Source organism: Falco cherrug, chromosome 1, assembly GCF_023634085.1.
Source record: "Falco cherrug isolate bFalChe1 chromosome 1, bFalChe1.pri, whole genome shotgun sequence".
NCBI classification, from domain to species: domain Eukaryota; kingdom Metazoa; phylum Chordata; class Aves; order Falconiformes; family Falconidae; genus Falco; species Falco cherrug.
The window spans coordinates 51,440,451-51,457,056 of NC_073697.1; the positions used below are offsets into that span (position 1 = coordinate 51,440,451).

At 38.1% G+C, this 16,606-nt stretch overlaps 1 protein-coding gene across 7 annotated transcripts in view; it reads left to right on the plus strand.

Annotated features, from left to right (window-relative positions):
* Nucleotides 1-16,606, plus strand: part of PPP2R2C (protein phosphatase 2 regulatory subunit Bgamma) — a 207,549-nt gene that overhangs the window by 75,314 nt on the left and 115,629 nt on the right. For 2 of the 7 annotated variants that reach the window (XM_027814228.2, XM_027814221.2), the window contains exon 2: nt 7,057-7,148. The exons of the other annotated variants lie outside the window; for them this stretch is intronic. In XM_027814228.2, the coding sequence (XP_027670029.1) occupies nt 7,082-7,148 (67 nt within the window). In that variant the 5' untranslated portion in view covers nt 7,057-7,081. The remainder of the gene's footprint in view (nt 1-7,056; nt 7,149-16,606) is intronic. 7 annotated transcript variants of the gene reach the window in all.

A 16,606-nucleotide genomic window follows, 5' to 3' on the forward strand; every position in this document is an offset into this window, starting at 1 on the left:
TTGGTGCTCTTTGCCAAGTTCTTTCTGTTCTCTGTACTTGTATCCATTGAATCCTGTGAGTGCAAGACTTGGGGTTGCCACTCAGTACCATTCTTTTGCTGTCATTAAAGGACGCAGATGTGACTCAAAATCGTCTTGGACTTGGAGTGATTGATTAATTTGTAGATGATCCTCAGATGCAAGGGGAGGGGTGTCTTGAAATTTCAAGATTCCCTACTTCTACACCATTCTACTAAAAACGAATTTCTGACTTTGGAAGGAGGCCTGGCAGGTTTCCTGGGTAAGGTCCTAGTTAAGTAGGTTAGTATTCAACAGACATGTCTGAAGAATGGGGTCAGGATATTACCATATCAGAAGGGAAAAGCTAGTGGTGTTTCCTTTGTTTACCACTCTACCATAGAACTGGAAGTGACCAGAAAGAATGGAAGTGGTATGAAGATTTTATTTTTTTTTAGTTCAGTTTAGTTTTTTCTACTCTGGTAGGTTTTAAAAAATCTGAAATACACTATTTATTTTTGTTAGGACACTAAGATCCACATTTCCATCAAACAGCAACAATTTCTTCTTCAAAATCCTGACAGGTTATTACAGCCTTTATGTAATTATGCCTTAGTAGCCAATGAAGTCTATCAGGAACCTGCCAGTGGCTCCAGTGGGATTGGATCGGGGTGCATGGCTTTGCATTGCTGTACTCTATATATGTTGTAAGTCCATAAATATATATTTCTGTATATACAAATCACATACTTTGTTTATGCTTTGAGAGTCTCAGTTTTAATCTCTGTGTGTTTTTTTATAATTACTTTATACGGTAGCCTTTAGTACTGAAGACAAAAGTAACTTCATTCTATACATTGTGGAGATAGTGGAAGAAGGTTTTTTGAAGGGTTTGTTTGACTCTGTGCAAGAATAGATAAAGTAATTGCTTACCAGAAAGCTTTCTGGGATTCTTAGTGTGCTGAGTCTTCAGAGATGCAATACCATTACGAGTTTTGCTCTTTAGGACAAAAATAGGTAAATGGGAAAATCTGGCCTAACTTCACTGTATTCAGAAATCTTAGATTCTACAAGTTTAGGTTTTTCTACGTACTGTCAGGAAACTTAAGTACGTTCTGCAGTTTCACAAGAAAAAAGGCCTGCAACCTGAAATTATATGGATTTGTTAAAGCTGTTAGCTATTTTTTTTTTACTGCATTCCTGTTCACCAGCAAACCATATGGTTAGCCTATCAAAAATTTATTCTTTAACCAAAAGAACAGATTTTCTGTAGTTACTGTAACCATTTAAAATTATAATTTTGTTCCTTTGCATAATTGGTTAGGAAATCTACTTGGATATTCTCGTGCATAATATACTTCCTTGAATTTAGGGGACTATTAAAATTATCTTGTTGAATATTGTGACCTTAATACTGTGTTTGCAAGTTTCCTTAGGAGCTTAATGGACTCAAATTTATAATAAACTGGGTACATACAAACCCATTTCTTTGACCTTTATTTGCCTACTCCTATATGATTTACCCTTGGTGCATATTGTTTTCTTTTACATAGTGTTATGTCTTTGCTTGAAGCAAAGCCACTGTCCATTTTTTTTTTTAAGGTAATTGTTGCTTCAGGCTACTTTTCAGCTTTCTGAAGTGCAAAGTAATTGTAGGTCAGGTTTTAATTGTAGGTCTTTTTATTCTTTTTAAGAATATGCTGCCTGGACACATTATCAGTTTGTTATTTAAAGGGCTGATAAATGTGTCTAAGTTGTATTAATTTATGTTGCAATAGAATTCAAATTAATGCTAATCAGAAGATCTTTCAATGGATGAGTAGCATGAAAGGTATAATTAAATGTCTCTGAAAAAAATTTCAGGATAATTCATGAATGTCAGTAGGATAGTTTCAGCCCTTAAATAAATTCCTTTGTTACAGATATTTTTCAGGGTTATTTCTACCAGAACTTTAAAAAATGTACATGTTTTAACAAAACAGTAATTCTTCCCTTTTGATCTGCCCATTTGGGTACTTCTGGATTTGTGGTTATTTGTTAAGATTGTATTGTCCTGCTAAATTATGCTTTTGTAGCTTCCAAAAAAGTGTATATTGTGGTAGTATCATAATGATACAATGATTTTTCTGAGCTATGTGCAGAACATTTAGGTAAATACTTAATCTTAAACTGATGAGGAGTCTTCCTGTAGTTGGTGATTAGTTAAGAGCATTCCAGAGTTGTTCCGTTTAGGCATTACTTCAAAGATTAACTCACTATCAAGGAATAGACTGTGGCTGAAGAATTAGCACAGTTGCATTGCTGGGAAGAAAAATTGTGTCCCGAATGCAGAATTAGTCAATTAACCAGTCTTAAAAATTGTGATTAACTTTATTTTAACTTGTGTCGGTTGCTTGTGAGAGTATATCAACCTCATGCGCTCAAATCCAGTAGTAGCTGTAGCAAAGAATAGAGTCATCTTCTCTAGCTGTGGGTCTCTGAAGCAGACTTGGTGAAATGTTGTGTCTTTGTGCTTTGTCTGGGTTGTTAGTGACAAAGAACGGGGCACAGTGATCCAGCCCTTTGGAGCAGGCATTTGTTTGCTTAACTATGTATTGGACTCTCAAAGCTTGTTAGTTCATCCCTCTGAAAATACCACGGCAAAGCAAGGAGTGGAAGCTTAGCAAAGGGATTTTGTTCTACAGAACACCAGTGTTTCATGTCATGAACTGACATTTTGTAGAAGTATGGAAATGGTGCATGTGGGACAGGGCCTCTGCACATCTGTAATCCAGGTCCCACTGGGAGCGCGATCTTGCCAAAACTGTGAATCAAGTCAGCTGTGGATTTGTGTAGCTGTCTTGAAAACCTCCAAGGATGGCGATTGCACAACCTCTTTGGATAACCTTTCCAGTTCTGTGCCGCCCTTCTAGAGAAAAAGCCTTTCTAAGTAGCCAGTCGGAACCTCCCAAGCTGCTACTCAGTTGCTTTTGACCTTACAACAACATGTGCCACTGCGAAGTGGTTTGCTCCATTGTCTCTGTGATCCCTGTGAAGTAGTTATAAATGGCTGTTAAATTGCCCTTAGCCTTCTCTTCACCGGGTTAAACACCCCCAGTTCCCTCAGTGTCTGCAAATGTCCTATGCACCTGACCAGCTTTGTAGGTGCTTAGGACTTTGCTGGATTTTATCCAATTTCTCCACTTCAGCTGGGGGAGATGAGAAGCTGGACATGGTGTTTGAAGTGTGGCCTCACCAGTGATGAGCAGAGTGATTTCCCTCTTTCTGCTGCCCACATTCTTTGTAGTGTTAGCCCAGAATGTGGTTCGCTGATGTGAGCCCGCTGTTGGCCAATGCTCTGCCTAGAATCCAGGATGACCCTAGGTCATTTCCAGCTAGTCGCTAGCTGCTTTTCAGCCAGATATGTGGAGCTCTTGTGCCCCAAGTGCAGAATTCTGCACTTCTTGTTGAACCTCCTGAAGTTTCTCAGGCTCCATCTAGATGCTCACAGATGGCATTTTTCAGTGGTTTTACAGCCATTTCTTGTCTTCCCTTAGTAACTGAGAGGTGAAGCACAGAATTTGTCTTGTTTGTTATATCAGTACGGACATTTTTAGACTAGCAATTCTTGCAGCTCACATTGCACAGTGAATATACACTAAACTTGCATGGCACCAAAGTGAATTTTCTGTATCTTTTTTTCAGGAATCAATGTAAGTTTTTGGCTACCTCCAGCTGTCAAGATTGTTTGAAATATACCAAAGAACTTCAGACATTTCTGCTTCATGAAAGACTTGCTGATTCTTTTCTTAGTGAGAAAGATGGCGTTTTTACCTAATACCTCAAATAGCAACAGTGGGAATTGCATTTAGTGTGCAGTGGACTTGAAAGAAATCAATATTCTTTCTCTCTTGCATAAAAAAAGTCATAGATTCTTACAAAGCCATTGCATATAGTATATTGAAACTGTCGTTTTTTTCTGTGGAGACTATCCATTGAGGTTCAGGTACTAGCAACATCATGTCTGGATGCTGAAATGTAAGTATGGGCTCCCTAGCAGGAATGACTAACATGATTCAACTGTAGGTACAAATTGTCAGGCTTGGTTTTCTTCACCAGCTATATGTTGGTTTGAGGGACCCAGGTGTTCACATGTGCAGGAAACAGGAATCGTTATGTTCAAGCACCACCTGCATGTTTTCACTGGATGAAACATGGAGGTGAGAAATCCACTACTGCAGCTATAGATGCATGGATTCATTCATCTAAAGGTCCACACAATGGACTTCTCACATTTTCTTTTTCCAATTGTGGAAACTGAAAGGTAGGTTTTCTTCATTTCTTAAAGGGAAAATGAACTGTAGAAACCCCAGTGATTTCCAGAGGACTCGCAGGAAAATTTCTGGTGGGTCTGGGATCAAGTTCAGGAGTTATATTGTAGTCTTTATGTATATGACAGATTCTACCCAATATTCAAACAAGGAAGAATAGGGGATATTCTAGCCTGGATACAGCGGCAGGATGTGAGTTCATTCTAAAGCTAGCATATGCTTTCTATCATGGAAAAGCTTTTGTTTGATTTGGGCGAATCTCTGGAACATGTCTCCTGTGGCAAAATAATTTATTTTTTTTTATTCCATTAAATACTGTCCCAGACAGTGAAAGTGATCCTACCTTTTAGAAATAACTTGTAAGATTAAATTGCCTTTTAAACTGTCTGCAGTACATAGGTCAACATAGACTGTAGGGGAGCTTTAAGAACAATAGTTCTTAAAAGTGGGGAGAAAATCTGGAGAATGTGGGCAAAGGAAAGGCTCTTTGAAGCATTTAATGCATAAGGTGCTCATTTTTTAATGCTTAAAGCTTGCTTTTGAAACAAATGTAGGTTACTCTCAAAGTGTGAAATGTTTGGCATTTGATGCTTTTGTAGATTACTGAAGTAAACAAACAAAAATCCATACTGTGACTTGCTTGCAGTTGAAGCTCCCCCCGCCCCCTGCCCCTAGTTGTAGCTTTTACCAGTTTGCATTTGAGGGAGGGTAAATGCATTAACAGTTGTGGTTTTGGTTAACACCTGTTTCCACTAATGCCAGTCCTTCCAAGGATTATTAGAAGCTATCCCCAAACATTTCAAAGTGTAAAAAATTCTTTGTCTGTAGAGAAAACTATCAGTGATATCTGTGCATTCTTACTGTAATATCTAGATTATATATGTGTCATGGTCTTTTTGGGGCAGCTTTTTGGGGACTTTGAGAGGGGTTTAGGCAGTATGTAAAACTTAAGGTCATCAGGGTTCTGTGAGGATTTTGGTTCTTTCTGGTACTCTTAGTATTTGTCACATAAAGAAAAGGAGCAGATTTACTAAAATTCCTGTTGATGCTTAGAATAATTACTTAGATGTTCTGTTCACTTTCTGTAGTGCTCAGGACAGAATTAATCATTGTCTTATTTCTTGGAGCCAACCTGCTGTATCTTATTTTATGTTTAAATACTAGGTTTGTTAAATATGGTTTTATATGTGATGAAACAGTATTTCTTTTGGAGATACCTTATGCAAATATTCTGGCCAAAGTCTGTTTATAATCATAGCCCATAGACAACCATAATCAGAGTCCAAAGTACTAGATAATTCAGAGACAAAATGTTTTGTTGCTTTGGAGTGGTTAAGATGTTGGAAATTGGGAATTTTGTGAAGACAAAAGCAGTATATAGTGGCAAATAAAAACATAAAAATAAAAACTAAGAAAATGCCCTGTCTGGCACCTTTGTTCAGGAAGTGGGTGATGCATAAGTCTGTTTTGGCCAAATAACTGAACAATTCTATTTACCCCTGTATATACTCTTTAGCATACACCCAGCTGAAAGATTGAGCTTAAGTAATTCGTACAATAGAAGCTGGGTGTGTTTTGTTTTTTTCCCTAATAGAGTTCCTCTGCCATATTTTTATAATCATAATTTTCTTGGCTTGCTTTCCATGCTTTTCAGCAGTTCTGAATTATTTATAAATCTCTCATATATAGGCTTTGTCTTGCCTCTCAATTCGCTTGCAGGATTAACATTGCTGTTGACCAAAGTTAGGTAAATGCAATGAAGGCTGTTATGCTTCCAATTAGTTACTGGAAATTGTTCCTGCCTGTGAACATCAGTATTCAGTGTAAACTCCCACCAGAATAAAATGGTTGGTCATTAGTTTCCAATCCTCTCTGTTTAAACTTGACATTTCCTCCAAAAGAAACCATCGTGGTACACCTGGAAGGTACACATCACTTCTAGAAACACACCCACTTGTTTTAGTAAGGCTTCAGAGAATTGTTTTTGAAATTGTAAGACATTGCATTCATCACCACAGTCAAAAGAATGATTTATTCTCAGGTTTTTTTGGTCTGTCTCTGTAATGGACTGCACTTTGGTATATACAAATTATTTGTATGTGTCACACTAAAAACTGGGGGCTGAAAAACCATCATCCTAGCTGGAAACCATGAGGATAGTGGAATTTTCCTTCTTTCCTTTAAAAGTTGCCTTTTTTAGGATTGATTCTTGTGGTAACCCTATTTAGACTAATGTGGAAGTAAAATAAAATGCCTTAGTGGAATGAGCAGGACAGGAGAAGCAAAGGAACTGCTTCTTTGTTAGGTAATTCACATGGTAATGGTTTCTGTTAAGGAAATGTATAAAGAGCAGACTAAGAAACTTGCCATTTTGAAAGGGAGGTAGAAGGGAGAGAGTTACCCAGTGGCAAGTACTTGTCCACATCAAAGCTGAGAGATTACTTTAAACATGATTTCTGTGTTTAGTTTATTCTGTGGCCACATCCCAGCTCGCTATATAGCGAACTGGCAGAGCATCATCAACTCATAAACCAAAGAATCCAGCTTGGGGGCTGGGCAGACAAATGAAACTCCACAGAAGGTGTCAAAGTAACCCAGATGCTTCAGTAGAGAATGGAGGTTCTTCACTACACCCCAAAATGTACTCACTCAAAACAGGCATTGTCAAATTAATTTCTTTTTCCTTCACTTGTAATGTGGAAGGTGCTGACTGACAGCCCTGGAAATTAAGTCCTCTATTTCTCCACAGGACAGGTATAGCAAGGGCAGCAGCAATGCAAGCTTCCCCACATTGTCCTGCCAATGTTCCTCAACCCAGTTCTGAAGAAGTCACTTCTGGAGGTGAGTGGGTAGAAGAGTCTCTGTCCATACAGTTATTGCTGCCAGGCAGTGGTTCTTGCGGGACAGGCTGTTGGATGGAGACTGACCCCTTGTCTTGAATGAACCACCAGTCTTTAACAGATAATCAGTTTGTGTATCGTAAAGCAGCGTGGGCTGGATTCCTTGAGGTTGCATTATTCTGCTTGACTGCTGTCACATTTTGATATTTCTTTGTGGTTGGATGGCACCTTTATTTTTTTCTTTTTTGCACTGTTTTGTTTTCACAGACTTTGTCGATGCTTTATGTACATGTCTACACAATAGCATGCAAATAAGTGAATGCAGTCTGGTTGTCAATGTGATACAGAAAAGCAGGTACTGGTGGCAGCCGTGTGTGCAAGAGGAACTTTAGAGCACTGGACCAGGACGCATGCTTTGAAACGCACCAAAAATTGATAAGAAAGTGAATGTTGGTTTTCAGTATCTAAATGAACTATTAGGTTTCCATTGTAAAAGCGATATCTTAACATTTTCTCTTTTCATAATTACTGTGTAATTTAGATATTAACACCAATTAAGCTGGTAAACTAATGTACTTTTTAGATTATTTTACAATTAATGAAATCTGCCTATCTAAAGTTAGACATGCAACGTTCTACGCTATATGAAAGTAATGGTATGTATTGCAGTTATAACAGATAGTTGTCATCAAAACCAGAAGATATGTGGTAAATTTTGTGAGAGGAATTAATATGAATGATGTGAGTTTTCAGAACAAAAATAACGAGTGCTCACAAGTTTGGATGTGTATTCTCATATACCTTCCTGGATTCATTTAACTACTTCATACTTCAAATGCAGTGAGGAGTATTCTTTTTTCAGCCAAATTTACACCTCTTAAATCTAGAAATAGAGTTAAGAAAATGGAAACAAAGGTGTAGCAAGGGTGTTAGGTCATGGTGAATTATTTTTGTAGCTTCAGATGCTGTGTGAAGGTATTAAAATGACTTGATGGTCATTTGTAGTTGTGTCCCATAGGTCTGCTTAACTTTTCTTCTATGGCCGTTTGTAAATGGGTATGATAACAAGAGAATGTAGTACAGTGCAGTAATTGTATAATTTTAGCATTATTCCTGATTGTTTCCACAGAATCTAGAATAAGCTTCCTAACCAGAAGAGGCTTCCTGAAGGGATTTCTTGCCTTTTTTACTTTTGAGGGTATCTAAATATATCTAAATAATATTCATTCCATATACAAGTAAAACAGTTCCTGACTTCTTTTTTTGTCAGGGTAGCAGGGGGTACAGGATTTGGTTCATAATTAAAATGAGTGATAGTGTCCTATTAGGAAGCAATTTCTGACTGTTCCATAAATTCATAATAAGTGAAGAACAACTTGAGGATCCTTGTCATGGCAATACATGGCATATTAGTATAATATTAGGCATATTTGATAAGTCACCTTATTTAATGGCTGTATGGGGCCAATAAATCACATGGATTTGATTTTTCAGCTCTTTGGAATGCAGTGCAGAATGCTAACTTCTTACTATCACTGACAGAGCTGTCAAGCAGTCCATAGTTGGCCTTCCCAGACACCTGTGTGAACAGAGTCCAGAATTTCAGCTCAAACCTGTGCCACGTAAACCTTTGAAGATAATTATATACCTTTACCACGATTAAACACTTATTATAATAGACTTTATTTAAAATTCAAGTACAAAAATAGTTGTCATTATTAGGATGAACACAGAGACCACTTCCTTCACACTGTATTTTATTCATACCACATTCATCTTTCTGTCTCTGCATATGCTTTCTGTGAATTCTAATTAATACAGTCTGATTTTTCTGCATATTTATGTTGAATAATTGTTATCTAAAGGAGAATACTTGTAAAACAACATGTTACCCAGAGCATCCCAGAGCAGGATAATCTTTATAACCTTGATGCTGGAGTTCTGACTTGTGTAAGTAATTCTGTTAATTCCACTATAACTGGTCACATGAGAAAAGGCTTCAGTATTAGGTTCATAGTCTCAGATCCCCATCTTAAAAGCTTCAGCTTTATCACCTTTCTTTACATCCAGTTACAGCCTAGTGATTCTGTAGCCTTGCTGCTGGTTATGTCCAAGGACTGGGAGTAGAGGAAAGTTTAAACCAGTCCTTGGAGAGGTTATATAAATATCTTTCCTGAATTATAGTGAGTTGGTTTAAGGTTTCAGGCTCAATTCACAAACTCATTTTTCTCACCGACCATTAGATAACAGCAGAGTTGAAGGGACATATCCAGAATTTTGGATCAAGTGTCTGAGGCAGAAGTTGCAAACAAGGAATAAGCAACTCTTTAGGTTCACATTGAATAATGTGTGGACCCTGCATGGTCACAGTTGGGAAATCCCCACTCTAAAATGTTGTTTCTTTTTTTGTTTTTCTATCTGTGTAGATCATCTACATCTGTATTTATACATAGGTGATCCAGAAGGGACTTTGCTTATTCCCAGTCTTCTGCAGGTATCTCTTAAAAAGCATTTCCCTAGCAGGTTTGGAGCTAGGGTAAAGTACGTCAGGCCACGTGTGATGATCTGGAAGGAACTGTGTGATGTTACGTTGTTCAAAAAGTTAATTGATGCATTTAGATATGTTTTACTTGTTGGCACTGGACTTCTAAAAATAAATGACTTGAGATGCCACAGAAGGAAATGCCTTCTAATGAAAAATTTGTATCACTGGCATCCGTGAGTAAAAGAGACTGAAGTACCAAAGCCATTGGAAATAAAACCTCCTTGCTCAGATACCAGGCTGTGCAATTGATTTTCATAGACTTACCCAGCTAGTTACCACAGGCTCCTAACATGTTACCATTTAGTATTATCGTGATTGTAGGAAGGAATGTCACCTGTATCTCCAGACTTCATGAAGGACTAAGTTTTTACCCTCCATTCATCTCTAGGTAGGCAGTTTTTAGTCAAGCCAAGTTCATTAGTGACCAGGATGTCATTATCGATCAACAGCTACATAACAGTGTATACAAAAAATGTTTATTTCTGTATTTAGTTCATAGTAGTCTGCAGTGTTACTGTGGCATCTTTAGAGGTTCAGGTTTTGGCACACATGGAACTCACAGCAGGATTATTGCCAATGCTGTGAACTCTTACAGGGCAGGAAACGCATTTTTCTGTTTGCACACAGAAACCCAACCCTGCCCGAGACTTTGGATACTCCTGTAATGCAGATAATAAGGAAATATGTATTTATAGCAGTCTCTGTGCAAGGAATGAACAAGCAAATAGTCCACTAAATCCCACAATAACAATTCCACCCATTTAATTATTTTCTTTTGAGTGCCTAGGAAATTGAGGCCCATTGAAATTGTTTTTTGAAAGTGTCACCTTTAATCTTGTAGCAGAGTATTTGAACTCAGATGCTGAAAACAGTTTAACAGACCAAATACTGCAAAGGATGAGATATGCAGACAAAAAATGAAAAGGTGATCCAGAATGTCAGTATTCTTTCAGGGGCCTTATGAGAGTGCCATCTGATTATCGTAATCACAAATACAACACAGGTACCTGTCATCCTCTAAATTCCTTAAAAACCTAACTCACAAGTGAGTTGAGTTTTCATGAAAGTCAAACTGTCAGATCAGCCATGAAACCCCACGTAAAGCATTTGTGGTTTTTTCATTCTAATATTCCTAGGAAGACTAGTGAGACCTAATGGCTCAGGAGTGTCGAGGTTGATGTCATCTAAATTTTCAGTAGAGTTTTTTTTTTTCTCCTTTAGTATGCACCATATTAAAAGTTAACAGAATAAACACTGAGACCCTAGAACTGTGAAATTTTCTGGAGCAAAGGGAAGGTTTGTTTGCTCTTAAATACCGTTTGCAGTGTTGTAGGCTCATCTAGTCTACATTTAGAGTTGATAGATAATTTCCTGGTGCAACAGCCATTAAAGTGCAGGAGAGCTGTGGATTTTTGTAGACTTTTTTTTTTTTTTTTGCTTGATCAAATAATTCAGGCCCTTCTAGGGAGATAAAGCATATTAGGAAATGTGTTCTTTTTTTTAAATGTTAAGAATTTGCTTCAGGAGAAAGAAAACAAACTGTTTTTTTAAAGGAGAGATGCAGCTTAATAAGCACTTTAATAAAAATGAAGATAATGATTAAAATTTATCTGTAATGAAAAAGTGATTAAATTCAAAGGAAATTGAACTGAACTTCCAGGCAAAAAACCAATATTGAGATGTTAGCTGGAATCTTAGGGCAAAGATGGATGGGATTTAGATGGTTTGCTGTAACATTGTGTACCAGATCCTATCTGTGGATATGTGTGTGGAGTGCCGAATGGCAGTGACGTTTATATTGCTCTGTGGTTTGTCAAAATAATAACAAAAAATGTTATTTTGCTAATTAAGTAGAAGAGAATGATACAATGTATTCTGGAAGTTTGTGATCAGGTTGGGAGAAGAGCATACTGTTTGTTCTCTAGGATGGGAGCAATAGGGATCAATTCACAAAGAAAACATTTCTTCTGCATAACAGTTGTTTTTATGGAAAACTCCAAGATATTTTTATTAGTAGCATTTAAACCAACACTGTAATTTTGTGAGGAAGGAGTCTCAGTGCTAGCTCACTTAATTTTGTAGAGTGCTGGAGTGAAGGCTGCCTATTTGTGTCAGGTGGAGCACAATGGGACAGTATTCCTCAACCTCTAGAACTACAAAAAAGCAGTGGAAAGAGTCATGTAAGTGGAAGGGAAAGTTCAATTGTAAAGAGGTTTTTTGGTTGTGTTTTTGGTGGGGGCATTGGGTTGGTTTTGTTTGTTCGTTTTAAATTGGGGCTTGGCTGCCTGGTTCTGAATGGTTGGGGATAATTTGAAGGTCTGTTGGGTTATAATTGATACAAGGTCATCTCCTGCCTCAGTCCTGTGCAGTGGCTGCTGGCTTGTGCTGCCCCTGAGGCAGAGGACACTGGAAGACATTTGAGGGCTTGTAGGGAGGCTGTTGCTAGATTAATGGACTCATGCCAATGCTGCTGCTTGCTTTCTTTTTCTTTTAATTTTTTCCCTTCCTTTCTTCCCCACCCCCCCTCCCCATAAAATGTCCTCTCAGCTAAATGCTCATGTGGAAGAAAAGTGATGTTATGGCCTGTGTGCATTACCGGTCCTAGTTATACAGCTGACTGCAGTGACTGTACCAAGTGCACTGTGGACTTGCTTCCTCTACCCTTGAACCTCATAGTAAATGTATAGCGACTTCTTTTTCGGAGTAATCTCAGTTGCTGTGTGTGGTGCAAGTGTGGTTTGTAGAGGAGTCTGACACAAGTTCAGAGCAGATCTCATGCTGGCTTTGAGCTGATTACTACTGAGAAACACAAGGCAAAAGAAGCTGGAAGACAAATTATTTGCAAGTAATAAAATTTTTCAATCCACGGTGCTGCTGGTTTCACACTGGTAGGTAAAGTTCATTTAAAAAAATAGTATTTTAATATTACTGATATTTATACTATTTTTCTTGTGCCATTAGCTTGGTTATATAGGGTCTGTGTGCTGGAACTCTGCTTTATAGATGATGAGGCTGGCTTTATAGATGATGAGGCTGTGTTGTAGAGATCTGATCCATGTGTTGACCCCTACTATTGACAACTTCTCACAGGAACAGGACAGGAATGAATAAAACATTACTGGTTTATTGTTAGATACAGAAGAAGTCTTCTCTGTTTACAAGACCAATTTTGTAGTATCTGTGCAAAAGGAACAGCTGTACTGCTGTTTCAGGAAGAATGCTGTACAACTGCATAGAAATGGGGGTGAAGGAGTGGTTGGTATCAACAACTGTAAGCCACTGTAAAACCAACCCAAAACCCTTCCCATCCTGTGAAGACTTATAAACAGTGCCAGTGAGCAGATCTGTTTCTCACCTGGCTGGGGCTTACAGTTTAGGTTAGAATTTTTTATTGTTGAACAGGAGATCTTGTTTTGCATCGTCTTCACAGAAGGTGTGACCAGTTATACTGTGCTTCCTCTGGAAGCAAAGTATTTTTTCTTCCATTCCATGACCCAAATTAAACCTAAAATCTAAACTGAACATTTGGTGATAAACAAAAACCACTGTTGCTCACTTCAAGATCCAGTGCTGTGCTAGAAGGTAGAGCACTGTATTATAAACCCAAACATTTCACTGATACCAGTATTACTAATTTCAGCTAAGTGAAGATTTCCATGCTCCATGTCTAAGAATGAGTATTGTCTAAATACTAGATGTCACTTAAAAATATGTGATTAATAGTGGGAAGGGGAAGGAAGATGAGACTGTAATAGTTAAACTGTAGGGTGTACTCATTTAGGATCATCTTACTCCTTGGCCAGTACCATAGAGGCAGAAAATTCTGATTGTGCCAGGAGCATGCACAGCCATCCTTTCTGTAGAAGTGGCAAAGGAAAAGGGGGAAAAAGGAGAGAAAAAAAAGCTTTATGAGTATTCTTGAGAAAGCATCACATACAGACAATTATGATGGTATGTACTGCATCTGCTCTGACCCAGAACAGAGCGGCTGTTGCCCTTCTATGCAAGCTGATGCCTTCAAGGGTGCATTTTACAGAAAAACAAAATTGTGTGGGTGGGAATGGGTGCACGTAACAGGACAGGCTAAGCCAATGAAGCTCTAACTTTGCAATATCTATATACATGTAAAAGATATATACCTATCTTTTTGCAATATGCATTTGTTTTTTGCTTTCCTCAAATCAGAGTCAGGTCTTGCATTTAATTTTAAATGCTTTCTCTTTGATCTGTCTCTTTCAGATCTGATTGAGGGAAACTGCATGTTTTATTGAAACATAGGCTGCTCTGCCATGCATCTCCTATTTGGAATGGCTTACAATGTTTATGCGTTTCTGTAGTAATAAGTTAAATAAATAGACCTGTAGCAGCAGTTTTGAAGATATGAGCTCAGTGTGCACACATCTCTTGTGTATATTTGACACACACCCACTCCCACCCCACGTGCACCTTCCCTACACCCCCCTTCTTGCTAAGCCTTTTGTAGACGTATCTTTTCAGTATAGTTAACCTGCAGTGCTTGGTAATGTTGACCATGCTTCTGTGACTGTAACCATAATATTCTGACTATAAAAGATAAGTTCTTTTATCTGTTCAGTTTTCTCCTCTTCCTGTTTGCATGGAGACTTTTTGCCTCCTCTGATGAAGTGCTTTTGTACTGAGGGCTCCACAGCAGGTAAAGTTGGCATACTGAACTCTTAAATCTTACTTATGACAGTTTCTCCTCTTTGAAGTTTTTGGGAACTGGGAAGGACTTGGCAGTACCCATGTGTGCACATGATTGATTATCCCCCACCCCATTGAATGGCAAATGGTCCTTTAGGGACTTTTGCCAGCAAATGCTAGTCAGAATAGCCTCTAGGAGTGACGGCAGCCCTTCCTCTTTGCTGAGCTCAGCAGAACCAGACTGCCAGTGAAGCTGATCTATCATTTTCAAAGTTATTTCATATTTTTCTCTCAGTAATCACAGTAGCTGCAGAGGAGAGTGTTTAGCTCCCCATGAGAGCTGTCAAACATAACAAAATACGAAATTAAATGATTATTACAAAATAAATGCCTGGAAGAGTGAGCTTCCGGTCTTAATGCTTCTCTGAAGCAGCAGAGGAGGTACCTTTTTAAAATATAAGCTTTAACATAAAAAAATCTGTTTAAACCAAATATTCCTTCTGAAACATAAACTCAATTAAGAGTTTTGCAGGTTGGAATAATTTTCATGATGCCACTAAGAGTTGCTCTGTAGCACTACTGTCACTGCCATAATGGTTCTGTATATAACCCAGATTTAACCAATGAATATCTAATAGTTAATGGTTTCTTTTTGTGTAAAATAGTGGAATTTCATTTTGTGGATGAGAATTCCTCTGTTATGTCTGATTGTGTTTGAATTTATATTTCTCGTTCTTTTTTATTTTATTCCAAGTCCTCCCCTGAGTGCTTGTCTGTGCCTGACCTCTAATACTGTGGATTAGAAAAAGAAAAACAGAGCTCCAGATGGCTCACTTCATAGAATGAGGGCACCTGTATTGGAAAGGCATTTAAGTATGAAACCAATCATGTGAGTTAAAAATCCCAAAAAGAAAATAATCAATCTTAATCAGCAGTCTTTAAAAATTATGTATGCAGTTTCAGACATCCGTGAGTAAGTAGTATGATGTCAGATTTCAAAGACTTTTAAAGATTCCCAAATTTCTCGCAGGCCATCAGAGAGCTATTCGAGCTATCTAAGTGTGATTAAATGCCTTAGAAGCCTGTGTTATATTGGTAGGTATCCCATTCTTTCTGATCTCTAATTGCTATAGTAGCATGCTGGTTTTCTGCAGCTGTGCAGAAGCGGGGTTTGGTGCCTGGTCATTGGTGAGTGGTTATAGAATATAGCAGAGGTCAGTCCCACATGTGGCCCTCCTGAACTAAAGCAGATTTCTTTCAGTAATCTTTTGATGGATACCTTCCAAACTGCAGTAATCTGAATTCTGGGACTTTCTCTGTGTGTTACTGGGCTCGGAAGAAATGCTTGCTAGAAAGAGATTATTTGACAAAAGTGCCAGTAAAAATGCTATTCTTACTCCCATTTTGCATAGTTGTGGTAATAACTGCAAGGTATGAGATTTGATGAGTGGCTAAAAAAGGTATTTCGTGTGAAAGAAGGTTTGTACCAAGAAGATATTAATCATGACAACACAATAGGAAAAACCCTAGCTCAAGAATAAGATATTCCATTGACTTTGATGCAGAGATTTGATTATGTTGTTCAACTCTCTGCCATGAGTCATGATCAGATGCATCTCTTCCTTGTTATTTGTACTGTGGTAGCACTTAAGAGTCGCCAGGCACAGCTATTGTATTCATAAACACAGGAATGAGATGGTTTCTGCTCAGAGAAATATGAGTGTTAAGTGTGAGATGAGACGGTGTGAGGATATATTAAAACAGGGGGAACATGGTGTCACAGCGACTGTGCTGGTCAGCACAAGCAGCTGTAATACGAACCTGGCTGTCAAGTGTCTTTATTTGATGTTAATCCATTTGTTGCATTTCCCTGAGGAATACGATTTGTTTTAGCTGAGCTCAGAGTTGAAGTTATATCAAGCAGTTCTTGCAGTTTCTGACAGCATTCTTCCTGTTGAAAATATTCTCATGTTGCCCATAATCTCTTCTGCAAATATCGATGCAATAATAATAATAATAATCATTAACACTATAATAACTGACAGAGAAACTGTACTAATACTCATGAAGATGTGTGACAGTCTCCTTGGACACCCTGGGGCTCCAGTGATAACTCCAAAAAACTTAAGCCAAAGAATGTTGCTGGTTACCAGTGAACTACAAAAAAATGTTTCCTTTGATCTGTGACATGCTGGTTCTTCCTTCACCCATGCAGCAAAATATACAGAAACGCACCTGAGGGTTCCTCAAAG